The 18,193-nt window shown below is 38.2% G+C and overlaps 1 protein-coding gene across 1 annotated transcript in view; it reads right to left on the reverse strand.

Moving 5' to 3' along the window:
* LOC139934447 (uncharacterized) overlaps positions 1 to 18,193 on the reverse strand; it is an 80,562-nt gene extending 62,369 nt beyond the window's left edge. The window contains exons 1-5 of the mRNA XM_071928691.1: positions 17,611 to 18,193; positions 11,998 to 12,306; positions 6,154 to 6,336; positions 1,175 to 1,267; positions 858 to 938 (exon numbers count right to left, since the gene is read on the reverse strand). Coding sequence (XP_071784792.1) covers positions 858 to 938; positions 1,175 to 1,267; positions 6,154 to 6,336; positions 11,998 to 12,306; positions 17,611 to 17,835 — 891 coding nt within the window. The 5' untranslated portion in view covers positions 17,836 to 18,193. The remainder of the gene's footprint in view (positions 1 to 857; positions 939 to 1,174; positions 1,268 to 6,153; positions 6,337 to 11,997; positions 12,307 to 17,610) is intronic.

The following is an 18,193-nucleotide window of genomic DNA, read 5'->3' on the forward strand; positions in this document are numbered from 1 at the left end:
CTCTTATCTAAAAGCCATTGGACACTTTCGGTAAACAGTATTGTCAAAAGGCCCACACTGTGTGCATCACAACTTTTATATAAAATAACAAACCTGTGAAAATGTAGGCTCAATCGGTCATCGGAGTCGGGAGAAAATAACGGGAAAACCCAACCTTGTTTCCGCACGTTTCACCGTGTCATGACATGCGTTCAAAATAAATCCGTAATTCTCGTTAGCGATAATTGATAAATGTTTAAATGCTTTCTCGAAAAGTAAAGCATTTCATGGAATAACATTTCAAGAGAAGTCTTTCACCATTTAATTACCTTCTGTAAACCCTGTAAGTTATTTGTAAATCTGTGAACTTTTATTTGTTTTCTGTTCCGAAAGTGTATAATGGCTTTAAAAAAAGAGTATATAATGGGAATGAATTGCATCATCCCATCGCTCTCTAAGTGGTGTTTAATGTTACACACATAAGACTGATCACCCCATCTTTCTTCATACATTGTACCAGCAGCCGTACAAACCAATTTAAGTGATCTGAGGCCATCTATAAATGCACACAGTTTAAAGGTCAGTATCTCGCATTATAATCACAAGCCTTTATTAGTAAGACACCAAGTGTTGGATAAAACAACATCCACATAAGCTTTCTGGGAATGACCCAAATAGTTTAAGTACAAGTATACAAACCTGTACTTCCTTGTCGCACTCATAATGAACCCATGACGTGATAAACCAGGTGTGCAGGCATTGTGTGAATATATCTTAGATGCAGTGTATGAACCAACGGTTCTTTTTGCATTATTTTGTTTTATTAAAAGGCGACTAACCAACAAATTAAAAAGCTAAGCATGTAAACATGTTCGTACCTTCTGTTTCTCCTCTTGGCTGTCGGCTTCTAGTTCATATTCTTGATGGCCTTTAAAATATATGAAAAACCTCAAGCCTTCCTGCAACGACAACACATATAATTTAACAATGAAATAAGTTGTCAGCAGAAATGTAACTACTCTTTTCAAAACCTTGTTATTATTTAGAATGTCATGTTAATCAGGTAAAAAATACTTTTGCAAAATTGTATTATTTTTAAATTTATTATTTTGCAAATTTCATTGACGAGTAGATTTACAATATCCAACATGACGCGTGGATGAAAACGCACTGAACATCTCTTCATGTTACCTACCTCGCTTTCGTAATCCGTAACCTGTGCAAAAGCAAATATGCGATTCAAGTTTCCTTTCTGTATGTTGCAGATCTGACATGATTGAAAGTCTATCTGAAAAAAAAAGAAAAAAAAAACATAAACAAGAAACTACTGTAGAAAATGGAGTAACATGGTACCATAAACATGCATCAACCATGGAGAACATAAGAATTGCATTCATCATTAACAGATTTTATCAAAACAATTTGATACAATCATTAATACTTGGCAAGGTACAATTTGAGTGCACGAAACCTTGCTCACTGTTCATTTCTCCCATAACTTGTTTTTGCAATTTGTTGTTCGTATGTTGACCAGCTAAACTTGAAAAAAGTGCTATAGAAAAGAAGAGAAAACGGCATAGTTTGTTAAAGGAACACGTTGCCTTGGATCGGTCGAGTTGGTCTTTGAAGAGCGTTTGTAACCGTTTTTTATAAAATGCATATGGGTAGAAAGATGTTGTAAAAGTAGAATATAATGATCCACACAAACATGCCTCAAAATTGCATGATTTTCCTTTTACCTCGTCGACTAACACGTCGGCCATTTATGGGGGTCAAAATTTTGACCCCCATAAATGGCCGACCATGTCAGTTCGCACAGTAGAAGGAAAACCACGCAATTTCGAGGCAAACTTGTGTAGATCATTGTATTCTACTTTTAAAACATCTTTCCAACCATATGCATTTTATAAAAAACGGTTACAAACGCTTTTGTTTTGACCAACTCGTCCGATCCAAGGCAACGTGTTCCTTTAATAATGGCTAGCATCCATGATAATAATAATAATAATAATAATAATAATAATAATAAATAATAATAATAGTAAAAATTTATATAGCGCCATATCCATCGAAAACAATGCTCCATGGCGCTAATACAGAGAAACATTAAAAATTTAGATTAAAAAAAAGCTAGAAGTATGAATGATGGGCTCGGGAAGACGATTAGGTTGGATGCCAAGCTTGATTTGGAATTTCAAGGTCAATTTAAGGTCAAAAGGTAAACAAAAGTCAAAAAACAATATTTTCAAACTTTGAATAAAATTTTACCACATTTGATATATCTATCCATAAACTGTATTTTTAACTTTATGCTAATATTACACAAACCTATGTAATTAACGGATAAACTTTGACCTTGTACACAATTGTATTGCAAAACAGAGTGTAAAACTGTCATTTTCTTGAAAAGTGTATATTTTCAGTACACCAGTTGTTTTTGCATTCCCCATCCTCATTGGTGCATATATTTGTTTTAAACAACTATTTTTGAAAGGTAAATATACCCAGGCAGTTTTTGAGATTTTCTTTTCGAATAACACCTTCATGTAAGGTCATTTTTAGGTCAAAAGTTTCAAATAAGGTAAAAATTTTACATTTTTGAATTTTTCACAAAATTTGACCCCAGATGGCAGATCTATCCATAAAACGTATTTTCACCATTATAATGAAATTCCAAGTCTTTGAAATTATGAGTTAATGGTTTTTTTTTCATAAATGTATAGGAAAATTAAATCTTAAGGTGCGATTTTCTCCTAAAATACATATCTTGAGCATACCAAGTTTTTTGTTTGCACACCCTATCCCAGCACTGCATATAATTGTTTTAACAATTTGTTATTAAAAGGTAAATATACCGAGGCAGTTTTTAATTTTAAAAAATTCATATTACACCTTCTGAAGTGGTAAATTGAAACAAGAACTGCGTGTGCTGTTCATGCAATTAGTTTGAAACAGTAGTTTTATAGTTTGACATGGTGCTCAAAAACTGTATGTCTAATATCAAAGATACTCTCAACATTTCCAAGTACGCAGTAAATACTCAACTGTAATTAGTGAATTAACATTCTTGTTGCAATAAATTTTGTTTTATCCTAGTTATACATTGTAGCTACATTGTGGAATGGGGTATTCTGCAGTGATACAATGTATGCGTTCTTATCTGGAGTGCCATTATTCAAAGCTAACTCCGCCAGAGCTACATGTAACCAGGCACACCAAAACCACCACAATACAGCTTGACATACGTTTTTGCCAAGTTTCTTTGATGAAAGAATTCTCACTATACTCTTCAGGCACTAGCAGACGACAATGACACTCTCATCACTATGATCAAGTGGACATAACAAAGGTCAGAAACATCATCATCACAGTTGCCCGGCCAATACACAGCAGAGGAAATAATAATCATACGGGCAAGTCCAAAGATTGGAATTTAATTTTTCTCAGGGGAGGACTACACGTATCCTTCAACTTTCTGAAGGCTATTGGCCAACACATGGAAAGTGCTGGGCTTGAATACTTGTGAACAGAGGCGGGTGTTTATGAAGCCAAAATGACTGAGCCCATGCTTCAAGGCCAAGCCTACTTTTGCGCCTTTAATTGAGGACATCGACTGACCTGCGAGGCTCTGTGGTACATTAAATGGTCTGTGCTTGAATCTCGGTTGAAGATGTGGAAGTTCATAAACTTGCCCAACTTAAAAGCAGTTCAAATAGAGGGGCGGCAAACACAGCAGAACTCTCCGGAGCACAGTAGACCAGCTGTCAGATTTTCTAAGGAGTGACAATGGTCATGAGCTCAAAAACAAATTCAACACGTGCACTCTCCAAATTCCCAACTGTGGTCTCAATACATTGAGATGGTGGAGATTGAGATCCAGGACTCGGAAAGACAGATACTTGAGCCCCAATCTGGAAGCTTTTTCTGCAATGCTGCCATGTCGCCATCAAATGACCATAACTTTGATCATGGGGGATGTGTTCATCTGGCAGATATGAAACTCCCCAAGAATACATAGATGTTGATGGCGTTTAGAAGTTTTTATACCAAACAGTTACACTGTATACTAAGATTTGATGTGTTCCGACTAAACCCAGGGATTTAACGCTAGGATTAATCGAGATTAGACTCGAGTTAGGACGAGTAAAACACGTCCTAACTTAGGATGGGTTCAATGCGTCCTACGCCTTTGGATACGGAACTGAACTCGTTTTAAGTCCTAAGATTAATCCTTTAAGTTAGGAAGAGTTTGATGAAATCGACGGCAGATGATGTTAGAAAGATACCACTGGTATCTTTGACAACCAAAGACATTGCACATTGATGTGGTAAGTGTTCTGCTAACACCTAAAGATCATAGAAAGCAGGTGATGACCAACTGGACGCAACGTCTGCTTGAAGAGACTGTTGGTTTTAGTGACGCCCTGAAAAAAAACATTGCTCAAAAACTTACACTGATCAGGGCCCAATTTCATAGAGCTGCTAAGCACACCAACTTGCTTAGCATGATTACTTCGTTGCTAAAATCAGGATTACCAACCAAATTTGCATTTGTTGCACATTGCTTGTGTCTTGTATCAGATGTTGTTTGCTTATCCTTACAATCACGAGGAAATTTGGTTGTTAATCCTGTTTTTAGCAAGGAAGAAATTTCATGCTTAGCAAATTTTTGTGCTTAGCAGCTCTAACAAATTGGGCCCTGTACAATACAAAATTTTCATCAAACGAATATGTAGGGTACAAAATATTATCAAAACTGACAGAAATTTACTGCAACAATTGCTCAATGCTGCCATTTGGAAGATGTGAATATTTTCCGGTATTTGAAATTCAAAATCAAGCTTGGCATCCACCCTAATAGTGTTCCCGAGCCCATGATCCAAACATCTAGCATGGATGCCAGCCATTAAACAAACTATGCCGTCCAAATCCTAATTTCACATGCACTTTGGCTGGCCTACTAGTCACCGAAGCCTTTATCAAAGCCTTTATCCAAGCAGCCAATGAATCACAAATTAATTTTGATTGGAAAGGTTTTACAGATTAGGTTGAGCTTACTCAAAATGAACGTTCAAATCAAGCCTCAAAAATAAATGTTGGTTAACATTTTTAAACCAGTTGAGACCATCTATTGGTAGTAAGTTTAAACCGAGTATATTTTACCAAGTTATGTGGGTAAAAGGTTTTTCCAAAATGACCAATTACCAGGAAAGTATTAACCATCACGGTTGGGCTTATTTGCAGTCACCCAATTTTTGGGGTTGAGCTTTAACCCAAAATTAAGGTGAAAAAAAAACCCAGCATAAATGTTGGTTAAACACTTAAACCAATGTAATGGAGAACAAGAGACAATGAGTTGGTGTTGAGGTAAAACCGACCAAGTGATTGGGCTAATTGCAGTCACCCAATATTAGATTTAGATTAACCAATAACAGGATTATGAAATTAACCAACTCAGCTCATGTAAGTTGGGTAAATATTTCAAACTTAAACCAATAAATGGATCCTAATCGATTGGTCAAAATTACTTTACCCAATAATTGTTACACAACGTTTTTAGAGTGTGGATGAGTATCACCACGATGCTACATGGCTCGAAACATCTTGTAGCAGGATCTTTGGGGAATATGATTCTCAGATGCCATATGAAGCTTGCAGGACACTGCATGTCACCTGAAGCTATATCAAGTAGCCTATCACTCGCTATGGAAGAAGATGTAGCAGGCCACAAGCGTGGCAGGTGCTGAGGGGCTGCGTTCATGGACAGGACCGATCTGGACCAAGATCAATGGGCAGGCTCCAGAGATGACTTGGCCGTGACCTAATTGACAGGAGATCCAGCTTTAAAGCTGTGGCAGAAATCAAATTGATTTTGCCATGTACGGTCAATATGTCCAATAACTTTCAGAAAAGCGTTTCCAGCTTTTTGAGGGGGTTTGATGAACACAGGTTTAGGGTCAGATAAACCCGACTTTAGGATTTAGTGTAGGTGACCAGTTTTTCCAAACATATTTTTATGGTAATGGCACAAAATAATTTTATTTTGGCATGAATTCTCAGCATCTTTGTTTCTCTTTTTATCATTTTAATCTGAGTGTTATACACAATTGTAACAGATTTTAAATTTTCAAATGCATCGGAAGCTGCCTAAAATGTTGCAATTTTTGCACTTACCTGCAAAATGCGTCTTTGACAGGAACGATGTCTGTAGTACTTGTAAACACCAAAGTTATACACCCTTTTATCATTGAAGGCGTTGTTTACTTCTGCTATCGTGCGGGCTTCTGTTTCTGCTGATGCCACAATGCCAAGCAATCTTGAATAGTGCACAGCATCATCTATAGATATTCTTCCAGTCTGCAGACATTTCCATGAAAAATAAAGTACACAACTTTATGCAATCTTTGTCTTTACCAATATGTAGTAGGCAACGTTGATTTGTTTAGTTTATTTATTGATGTATGTATATCCCAGTGGATAAGCACTTGCACTTTAAAATATTATGTGTTTCTGATAAATATACCGCCAATAATTCTGAAAGAAGTTTAGCTTAAAGGCAGTGGACACTATTGGTAATTACTCAAAACAATTACTCAAAATAATTATTAGCATAAAACCTTTCTTGGTGATGGGTAATGGGGAGAGGTTGATGTATAAAACATTGTATGAAACAGCTCCCTCTGAAGTGCCATAGTTTTCGAGAAAGAAGTAATTTTCCATGAATTTGATTTCGAGACCTCAGATTTAGAACTGGAGGTCTCGAATCAACTATCTAAACGCACACAACTTCGTGTGACCAGGGTGTTTTTTCTTTCATTGTTGTCTCGCAAGTTCGATGACCGATTGAGCTCAAATTTTCACAGGTTTGTTATTTTATGCACCAACTGTGAAGGCTAGTCTTTGACAATTACCAATAGTGTCCACTGCCTTTAATAAGAGTCTTCTAAAATGATTGTTATATCCTTTATATTAGCATGAGCACTCTTTGAAAAACATCAGAAAACAGTAATAACCCAAACGCACCACACTCTGTAAAGTTTGGACAATTATTGAAGCTAATTTCGAAGTTGGAAACAAATTATACAAGTACTAGAGCGAAATTTTTTGACGGGAATGCCATTTAAAGCCATTATACACTTTCGAAACAGAAAAAAAAGTTCACAGATTTACAAACAACTTACAGGGTTTACAGAAGATAATGGTGAAAGACTTCTCTTCAAATATTATTTCATGAAACGCTTTACTTTTGAGAAAACATTAAAACACTCATCAATTCTCGATATCGAGAATTACGGATTTATTTTAAACACATGTCATGACACAGCGAAACAAGCAGAAACAAGGGTGGGTTTTCCCGTTATTTTCTCCCGACTCCGATGACCGATTGAGCCTAAATTTTCACAGGTTTGTTATTTTATATATAAGTTGTGATACACGAAGTGTGGGCCTTTGGACAATACTGTTTACCGAAAGTGTCCAATGGCTTTAAAATTGTTTATAACGCGTTTGTTTACCATTTAAATGTAATTTTGATATAAGTACACTTCTGAATTTTTCGTATTTATCGAATAAAAATTCAGGCCCCAAGCTCGAGGTTTTGAAAAACTCAAAACACTTCTGCCGTTGACGACGTGCTTCAAAATGACAATACTTTGACTTTATGCTTGTGAGTTTGCTGTGTTATACCTCCACGCTGCAACAAACAGGCCTGTGAGTGGACCCTCCAAAAAGAGCTGAAACACTACATAATGGGTGCGTTCGATTTCGCTCGTCCCCAGCGCCTTGCTTTAACCAAAGGCGCTGGGATGGGCAAACGTATCATGCGCAGTGCGTAATCGTTTTTCGCAAATGTGTATGAATTTTTCAAAATGAAAATTAGGTCGTACACACTAATCGGATGCGTAGTCGGACGTATTGAAATATTTTAACATTTTGTCGGATGCGTAGACGCAATTTCAGTGAATGATGGCAAGAACCTGATACGAAAAGATAAAAACTGTGCTTCTTTTTCCAAATATGTGTTACACAAGCTTGAAAGAATACCGAGATGTAAAAAGGACAGTGATTTCATGAAAGGAAATTGGGGAAATTTGCGATAAAGATTTGGACGGAAGGCATTTTATTTAATTTTTTTTTTTTTTGACGAAGTATGAACGTTAAATCCAAATTCGAAATGTCGGGTGCGTGAACGCAGTCGCAGCGAGTATGAACCGCCCTTAATCTCACATTATTGTAGCTGTACGTTATTGTTGTCAAGCTTAAATAAGGCATGGCAAGCTTTTATAAAGAAAACAATATTAATAATGAAGAAAAAGATATATAATAATATCGTAAAAAAATGATTAAAACAAAAACCCGGAAATAAAACGGAAATAACAAAAATCGGTCTGATCAGTAAAAAAAAACCGGATATCCGCTTTATTGGTAACTGTCAATGACCAGTCTTCTCACTTGGTGTATCTCAACATATCCTTAAAAACAAACTTGTGACAATTTTAGCTCAATTGATCGTCGAAGTTGCGAGATAACTATGGAAGAAAAAACACCCCTGTCACACGAAGTTGTGTGCTTTCAGAAGCTTGATTTCGAGACCTCAAATTCTAAACTGGAGGTCTCAAAATCAAATTCGTGGAAACTTTCTCGAAAACTACGTCACTTCAGAAGGAGCCGTTTCTCACAATGTTTTATACTATCAACCTCTCCCCATATCCTCGTTACCATGTAAGGTTTTATGCTAATATATATTTTGAGTAAGTACTAATAGTGTCCACTGCCTATAAAGTGGAGATTTCACAAACCTGAACAAAGCGGCTATACAAATTTGACCTCACAAAAAAATAGTATGACGCAACATGAGTGATGACGTAATAGAGCTTTTCGCGAATCTTTCAGATAAGGGTATTCGAAATGATTGTTTTTTTTACAATTAATATTTCTATATCTAAACTCATATGACTCAACTTCCTTATTGATTGAACACGTTTTACATGAAGTTCAGCAAAGATCACAACTTGGCAAATTCGTTCAAGTACCTTAAAGGAAATTCCCTGTTGGCAAAGAAGTGTTACTAGACCAGCCTCAAACTTGCGCCCTGATTAAAGGTAGGCCTATGGAAGATTTTTATTTACAGTTGTACACACATAGCGTCATCAATTAATGACTCACGTATTTGTAGGGTTTCAGTGGACAAATGAGTGTGAACAAGCATTTCAGAAACTTGAATATAAGTTTAAACATCTGCAGACATTGTTGCATTTATGACCAAGCTTATACTAATGCAGCATGCAGCATCAGGGTCCGGATTTCTCCAGAAGACGATCACAGCATACTAATCGAAACGTCGAGTTGAAACCAACGGTTCTTTTCAGAACCACCCCCAACTAATTTAGAGATTGTCATAACATGGTGTTACCGCAAACCTTTCCATATCGTATTTTCCACCATGCAAAGTTTCAAATCCCAGATTATCAAAGGTATCTATGTTTTGTTCGCATGTATTCAGATAATATGCTAGTGACAAAGGTACGCAAGTAGTGATGGAGTTAGGATGGAGAAGAGAAGTTACGGTAGCCAAAGGAATATAAAAAAATGAAAGAAACTGCGGTGTAACCATAGAGCAAGTACCAGACTAAAGACAGAAGATTTCAAATATTAAGAACCATAGATGCTACATACAGTAAATTTGCTGCATCTAAATTTACCGCTTCTAAAAAGAGATTGTTACTTATAGTCTGCTCGCGAGAACTTTGTTTCCGTTTTCACCCCCTGAATGTACACAAACACTCCGGTCGTTTTATGCAAGGTGGTTATAGGGTTGTGATCACCATATATTAATCGGAAATTATACTGTCCAGTCCAATTCAATGAATATAATTTAATTTTTAAGTAGTGTCCGTTTTGCTGCCAAAATGCACTACTTCTTTTTTACTCAACACTTGGGGTTTTGGTGCTCAACTACTGAGTAAATGGGTAGTCGGTTGTTGGGTACATTTTGACACAACAAAGTTGGGTAAGAAATTTGACGCATAGTTGGGTAGCCGTTTTACACAGAAATTGAGTAAATTACGACGCAACCCCTGTTGCGTACCGTTTTACCCTCCAAACGACCATGTTCCCTTTTGAACACCACAAAGAGTAAAATTTTACGCAACATTGGGTATTTTTTTCTTAGAGTGCACTTACAATGTATGGTATTTTGTTTACCTCGTGATCAGTCTATAGTTACGTCACAACGGAAATCGCACACAAGGTAAAGACAATAATTAAACTAGACAGATCGGTACTTGACAAAAACAAAAACAGGTGTTTGTGAGTGATGTCATCAAATTGTGGTTAAATGAACTGTTGACGTCATTTCACGTGGTTAAATGTTTTTTATTTATGGCAAAATAGTTCAAACAGCGACGCGAAAAGTAAACCTCGAGTTTTGTACGGTTGCATGTAGCTACAATGTACAGTATGGCTTTTCCGGTTGAGCGACCGGAAGTAAACGTCACACGGGCCACAGTTTGAGTAAAAGTGCAGGGTCAAAGGGACCCACCATCTGTGTACGGTAGTTATGTGAAATTCATCAAATGCTTTGCTAAATTATTTATAGCAAAATCGAATGTGTGTTTCAGGACTTATGATTTTCGAGTGATTAAACGTTAACTTGGAGATTGTGAAGTTGAGTCCTGGGCACTTATTATTTCGATACCGTAAGAGGATTGTAGCCCGTTATAGCCTTGGGTTCAAAGGGCGCTAGTTGCAATGATGACATATTATGTGCATAACCTGTGGATTACACTTGACGTATAAGCGCACTAAGTGTCGATTATTTGCATGTAAGCAGAGCAATCAATTAGAACCTGAAATGAAATGTATTAGATGGTATAAACTGTGCCAGTCCCACGCGTAATCGAATTTCCGGGATAAATTGAGTTTAACATTGGGACAGTTTTTGTTTGGTGTTTATTTCTAGGACTTGAATTGTGTTTGTGATACATTAATGACTTGTCTCCATTGTTACAGTTTTGGATTATTTCATGATTATATCATGGTACATCAGTTGGGCTTCACTACAGTAAAGAATGGTGCTGGCTCCGTGTGCTTTGCTTCTGCATTCTTTAAGTTCAATTTAGATGACCACTGGTTTCACTGATGTAGGCTATTAACTATTAAATGATTACAGCACGATAGTAACTTACTGAACTATCTTTACATGAGCGTTTTGGTGCCTAAAGGGTCTATATGTACCTTATTCTAACACAAAACACAGTCCCCACAGATTTCAATAAACAGTTTGAAGATTATGAACGTAGAAAGCTTCCCTTGAAATACTTACTGAGGTGCTGTATTTTCGTCTCTTTCTGTGACTGTTTTTACCCATTTCTCAAAAACTACAGAACCTCAGTTAGTAATATTTGAAGAAAAGCTTTCCACTATCATTATCTCCAAACCCTGTAAGTTTAATGTAAATCTGTGGACATTTTGAAAAAGTACCCAAATCCTTTAAAGGCAGTGGACACTATTGGTAATTACTCAAAATAACTATTAGCATAAAACCTTATTTGGTAACGTGTAATGGGAGAGGTTGATAGCATAACACATCGTGAGAAACGGCTCCCTCTGAAGTGACGTAGTTTTCGATAAAAACTTTTCCACGAATTGATTTTGAGACCTCAGAATTAGATTTTGAGGTCTCGAAATCAAGGATCTGAAAGCACACAACTTTGTGTGTCAAAGGTGTTTTTCTCATTATTATCTCGCATCTTCGACGACCAATTGAGTTCAAATTTGCACAGGTTTGTTATTGTGTGCATATGTTGAGATACACCAAGTGACAATTACCAATTTATAGTGTTCAGTGTCTTTAAATGAATATACAGTTTTTTAAATCATCTTATAAGGTCACACAATTATTTCTAAGAAATTGCCTTTGAGGTACATATTATTTCCAATAAGCTATCGTAAGTAAAAGAAGCAAACCTGAAATATGCTGTATCTGAAAAAAATAGTTAGTTTTACAAATAAACCTACCTTGACAAGATTCCCAAGTATCATACGCTGTGCATCACCATTTTTATAATTCTTCACCGTTGCAAACTTTTGAAGCAACTCTTTGTGGTCGTCACAAGAGATTTTACCTTGAGCAAGCATCAAATCGAGAAGTTCGTCAGTTTTATCCCACTCCCTGTCCATAGAATAAGGAGTGCCAATAGACTTGGGACGCATAGGATGGTTTTGACAATCATACTCCTCGAATTCCCTCCCTGGCGACCCTGGTGAGCGCTGACGCGAGAAGTGCTTGAGAAGGCTACGTCCTCTAGCCCGATTTGAAAAGCGTTCCTGGGTAAATGAAACATAAAGTACATGAAATCCAAATCCAATTCAGGTAGAAAGTATTGAAATTTCCCCACACCTAAAAATTAGTAGTGAGGATATGTTACTGTTCATACAAAATTGCTTTAGCAAATTCCCTTTAACCCTTGTGTTGTTGAGGGTCCAATCCAAGTCTCGAGTCACTTGGATTGAGTCCCAGTCCAAGTCTCGAGTCACTTGGATTGAGTCCCAGTCCAAGTCTCGAGTCACTTGGATTGAGTCCCAGTCCAAGTCTCGAGTCACTTGGATTGAGTCCAACTCTCGAGTCACTTGGATTGAGTCCCAGTCCAAGTCTCGAGTCACTTGGATTGAGTCCCAGTCCAAGTCTCGAGTCACTTGGATTGAGTCCCAGTCCAAGTCTCGAGTCACTTGGATTGAGTCCCAGTCCAAGTCTCGAGTCACTTGGATTGAGTCCAAGTCTCGAGTCACTTGGATTGAGTCCCAGTCCAAGTCTCGAGTCACTTGGATTGAGTCCCAGTCCAAGTCTCGAGTCACTTGGATTGAGTCCCAGTCCAAGTCTCGAGTCACTTGGATTGAGTCCCAGTCCAAGTCTCGAGTCACTTGGATTGAGTCCCAGTCCAAGTCTCGAGTCACTCGGGTTGATTTGAAGTTAAGGGAACTGGTACAGGTGTGGGTACCCTAAATTAGCTAGGAAATGTTGATCAGAAAAAGTGTATACAGTTCACGTTCACCCATAAAGTAATTACGGTTTAATATTAGTACTGCATAGGCCTACTCGTCATAACATTTGTAATAAGAAATTACAACATTTAATAGGTCTGAATACTATTAATCCTTGCTTTATTACACCATGCTAGTGTGAAGAGATGATGAATTATTATGGTGTAATAAAGCAAGGATTAATAGTATTCAGACCTATTAAATGTTGTAATTTCTTATTACAAATGTTATGACGAGTAGGCTTATGCAGTACTAATATTAAACCGTAATTACTTTATGGGTGAACGTGAACTGTATACACTTTTTCTTATGCTCTATATGATCGTACCATTTGGTAAGCTTTCTGTAACATATTCTGACAGAGGGTCACCTTCTGTTGTACACGCTTCATGTAGTAGACATGTGACAGGGTCACCGTCTGTTGTACACGCTTCATGTAGTAGACATGTGACAGAGGGTCACCGTCTGTTGTACACGCTTCATGTAGTAGACATGTGTTAGGAATGTGATACTTCTAGATAAGCCAAGCACATTTCTTTATATCAGTCTGTATACTCTGTAACAATTCCTTTTTTACGTTTTGGCCCATTGATTGTAAATTCTACCTTTCTGCAATTTTTTATTATCACAATTATCCACCAACTTGTCAAATTTTAGCAGATAGGCTAGTTTAGTCTAGACCAGATTTCAAAAAAAAGGCTTTAGTTAAGCAGGTGACAGGCCACCAATCAAATGCACTTTGCCCGTATCTCGGCCTATGAGCCTCACAGAAACTCGGTGTTGGTGTCTAAACTCATGTTTTTAGGATCAATGAACCCAATAATAAGAACATTAATATTAAAAAAAACTGTCATTTGGTTTAGGAGCTATCTTGGATTTCAAAATGGCCGCTATAATCAAATGTACTTGCTTTACATATCTTGATCTATAGAAATGCACACATGTTCGGGCAAGTTTAACGTGTTAACAAATCCAATAAAAACATATCAATTCTAGCTAACCCTTACAAACTGGCCCAGATCTGACCCAGCAGTAACTGGTCTGGGCCGCCAGTTGGTGGCCAGACCTGACCACACCGGATCAGATGTAGCAGATCTTGGCCACACCAGCTCTAATGATTACACGGGCCGTATATGCCCAGACGCAGAATCTTAATGTAAGACCTGTGCATGTTGGGTCTGGCCTCACCAGGTCAGATGATGTTAGATCTGGGCTTGGTTATAGGCAACAGCGGATCAGATGCTGTTGGATCAGATGATGACACATGTGGGCCGTGTGTGCCCAGACCCATAATCTTAATGTAAGATCTGGGCCAAGTCTGGCCACGCTGGGTCAGATGATGACACGTGGGGCCGTGTGTGCCCATACCCTGAGTCTTAAGACATGTGTCAGGTATGGCTACATTGGGTTAGATTACTCCATGGTTAGAGGATGTTAGATCTGGGCCAGGATAGGCCAGACCCGGAATCTCAATGTAAGATTTGTGCCTGGTCTGGCCACACCTGGTCAGCTCATTTCAAATCCCAGCCAGGTACTGCCACTCCAACTCAGAGAATGACAGATCTGGGCCAAGAATGGATGGAATCAGAACTTGGCCAGGTATGCCCAAGCCCGGATAATTAATGTAAGATCTGTACCAGGTCTTGAAACTCCTGGTCTGATAATTTCAGATCTTGGCCAGGTGTTATTTATGTTTATACACAAAAAATAACGTCAAAGAGATGTTTGTGAATCTCAGATCTGCCCCAGGCCAGGGCTCTGGTATTTGACTTGAAATTGCCAAACCATGCACGCCTAGATCAGTCAGTTGGCTCACAGGGTGTATATCCAGACCTAGACCAGGTCCAACATTAGACTCACCGGTGAGATCACACCTCTAAAACATCCACCGTCGTCATGTGCTGGTGTAGACAGAGCCAGATTGGATAACAATCGGGTGTTTCTAGACGTAGACCTGGCCCGTCGCTGACTTAATGATAGTCTGGTGGGCCAGTCTTGCTGATCTAACATCATCTGGCTAGTGTTGCCAGACCTCGTAAGATACTACTACTTCATATGTCCTAGTGTGCCCAGACCTAGCACAGATCTGGCGTTTGAATTCCTGGTCTGGCCAAACCTAGTACATCATTTGACCTGATGTAGACATGTCTTGCACAGATCTAACTATTAGGCTTCCTGGTTTGGCCACATCTGGCCCAGATATGACAACATATGACCAGGTGTGGCCATACCTGGAACAGATATATTACAACCTCAAGATTCCTCTGCCTGGTCGAACCTGGAGGTGTGACCAGATCTGACACAGATCTAATATTTGGATTACTGGCCACTGGCCAGACCTGGCCAGCGATCTGACATCATTTGACCTGTTCTGGCCAAACATGGCCCAGATCTGACATCATCAGATCAGGTGTTGTCAGACCATGCACATATCTTACATGGACATTACGGGCCGAACCACAGATTACCGAGGTCTTACAACGGCTAGAATCTGATCCAGCTTACGTTCTGTACAGCTGTTACATCATTTGTCTGCTCGGTGGTAGCTTCAAAACACCAGACATAAAAACAAGCGAGATACAAGACATTCACAGGAATGAGTGACGGTAATTAGAAGCAACCCCTTACAAAAATATAAACACGATAAAATTTTGCCTCTCTTTCACCATGTAAAGACTCTTGGCAATCGCATCAAAATGACCCAGTATTTGGCCAGAATGTGGAAGCGGGCTGATTAGGTCAATGCAGCTGGTGATTTAAGTCCTGTCGACTAAGGGGTGGAAGCTTTCCTCAAAACAGCTTCGAACTAGACTGATACCCAGGAAGTTCGTCCAGTACCAGAGTCCCTCACATGACGAGGACGACTCTGATGGTGACAGCGCTTGGAGTGAGGAAAGTGAAGATCAGAGTGATGAGTGATGGGCTGAGAAGATGCTTAATACAGTGATGCTCCAGAACAATATAAGGTTATATACACATAACCTTTATTTAAATACCTTTAATCACTATTTGCCAAGGTTTTATGGCGTAAACATAGGCACCATACAATTGTTGTAAATGTAACATTTGAACATAGTTGTAGGCAATTTCTGTGGCAACTACAATACATGAATTGTTTTCCGAAAAATCGTCAAAAGATACAGAATTCCGGTAACGTTGTTTCAAATTAAAGCCAGTGGACACTATTGGTAATTGTCAAAGACTAGCCTTCACAGTTGATGTATCTCAACATATGCATAACATAACAAACCTGTGAAAATTTGAGCTCAATCGGACATCGAACTTGCGAGATAATAATGAAAGAAAAATAACCCTTGTCACACGAAGTTCTGTGCCTTTAGATGGTTGACTTCGAGACCTCAAGTTCTAAACTTGAGGTCTTGAAATCAAATTCGTGGAAAATTACTACTTTCTCGAAAACTATGGCACTTCAGAGGGAGCTGTTTCTCACAATGTTTTATACCATCAATCTCTCACCATTACTCGTCACCAAGAAAGGTTTTATGCTAATAATTGTTTTGAGTAATTACCAATAGTGTCCACTGCCTTTAAGGCAATCATTGTCAAACTAGACATTTTCTGGCCCTACAAAGGTGTTCATCGTAAAGATTGACCATGGTGTGTGTAAAGATGCATTTGTGATGTTTTTAAGTGTAGTTTTCTAGATATCGTTAGAAACGCGCTTGTTGGTAATGGCGGCACTAATTACGTCATTTGGGACCTCAGGCCACGCCCAAAACCGGCAGCAATGCATTTTTTTGTAAGGTCCCGATAATAAAGACCCTTTCACCTAATGAGGTCGACTGCTTCGGCGCTTTTCGCTGGAATAAATGTTCTGGGCTCCTGCTCTAATTGTGCACCAAATATGGAAGCCCTTGATGTTTTTTTAAATCTTAAACATTATGAAATTGAAATTGAATTCAAAACTCAAATCTCGTGCAACCATTGAGACTTACCAATAATCAGAGTGTGTTGATGACGTGTTTCTTCGGTATTAAGACATTACCAATAACATAACAAGAAATGTAAAAATAAAATAAAAACTCATCTGGTAACCCCATGCGACCCAACTTAAATACTCAAACAAGAAACAAATAGTTATTTTAGTTTCAAGTCATAATCTTTCCGTAAAGTTGAAATGTAAATTCAAACTTTTGACATGACTCATAATCAAATAATTATAGCTGCCAGTTTTGGCGAACAATTTGAGTTCCCAAATTTTAGAATGCAAATGATTGTTTAAACTATTTACTTTTCATGAAAAGAAACTCAACTAGGCCTATAACACATGACAGCCGACGTTACCCTGCGCCATACTACAAATAATTAAAACACAAGTTTAGTACAGTACATCAAAATATAAACCAAACTAGACGAACAAGTTGTCATGGTCATAAGATTTCAATTTCAGTTATGTTTTTAGGTTTTTATTTTTGATCGCATTTTTATTTATTTAATTGTATTCCAAAAAGGGTGGATTTCTGCATCCTGCCACTAGTTTTTCATCCATTTTCTAAAAAAGGAATATCTCATTATTTTGAAATACCAACAAATAAAACCGGCATTTCCTATTCATGTTGAAATGTTTACCTGATTTGACGGGTTATGTGAGTTTGCCCTGGTAGCTCTCGGCGAGGTAGGTGGGGATCTAGGAGTAGTATACATATGGCATGGAGCTACTACTGGTGGGAGCCCAGCTGCCTCGTGCTGTTTGCGAACATATTCCAAAGCTTCCTCCATTGTCATCAATCCTTGCTTGACTCGTATCATCACCCAAATCTGCTCATCTGTGCTAAGTTGGTACTGGAAAGCCATTCTGTTGTGAATAATTTGTTTTACTTTATTTGTATGTTAAAAAGGAGTTTATTAGGCACATACACCACCGCTCTTGCTTAGCCACCATACCACCGGTGCGGCTTCTTCATTACAATTCCTGACGTATTGGAGTAGTCAATATTTCCCAACGGTCATAGTTCAACGTTTTAAACTCGACTCGGATCGCAGTTAAAACAATAACACTGGAACATTTTTACATTACGACGTTCTTCACGCTACCGCGGTCGTTCTTTATCATGATTACCGTAAAATCCTTCATTGCTCATAAAAGTGGTCAGTCTTTACAAAATCGCCTTTATCCGTTACTAAAGCAACAGCAGCCCGAAAAGAACCGGAA

Source organism: Asterias amurensis, chromosome 3 (genome assembly GCF_032118995.1).
Source record: "Asterias amurensis chromosome 3, ASM3211899v1".
Classification (NCBI taxonomy): Eukaryota; Metazoa; Echinodermata; class Asteroidea; order Forcipulatida; family Asteriidae; genus Asterias; species Asterias amurensis.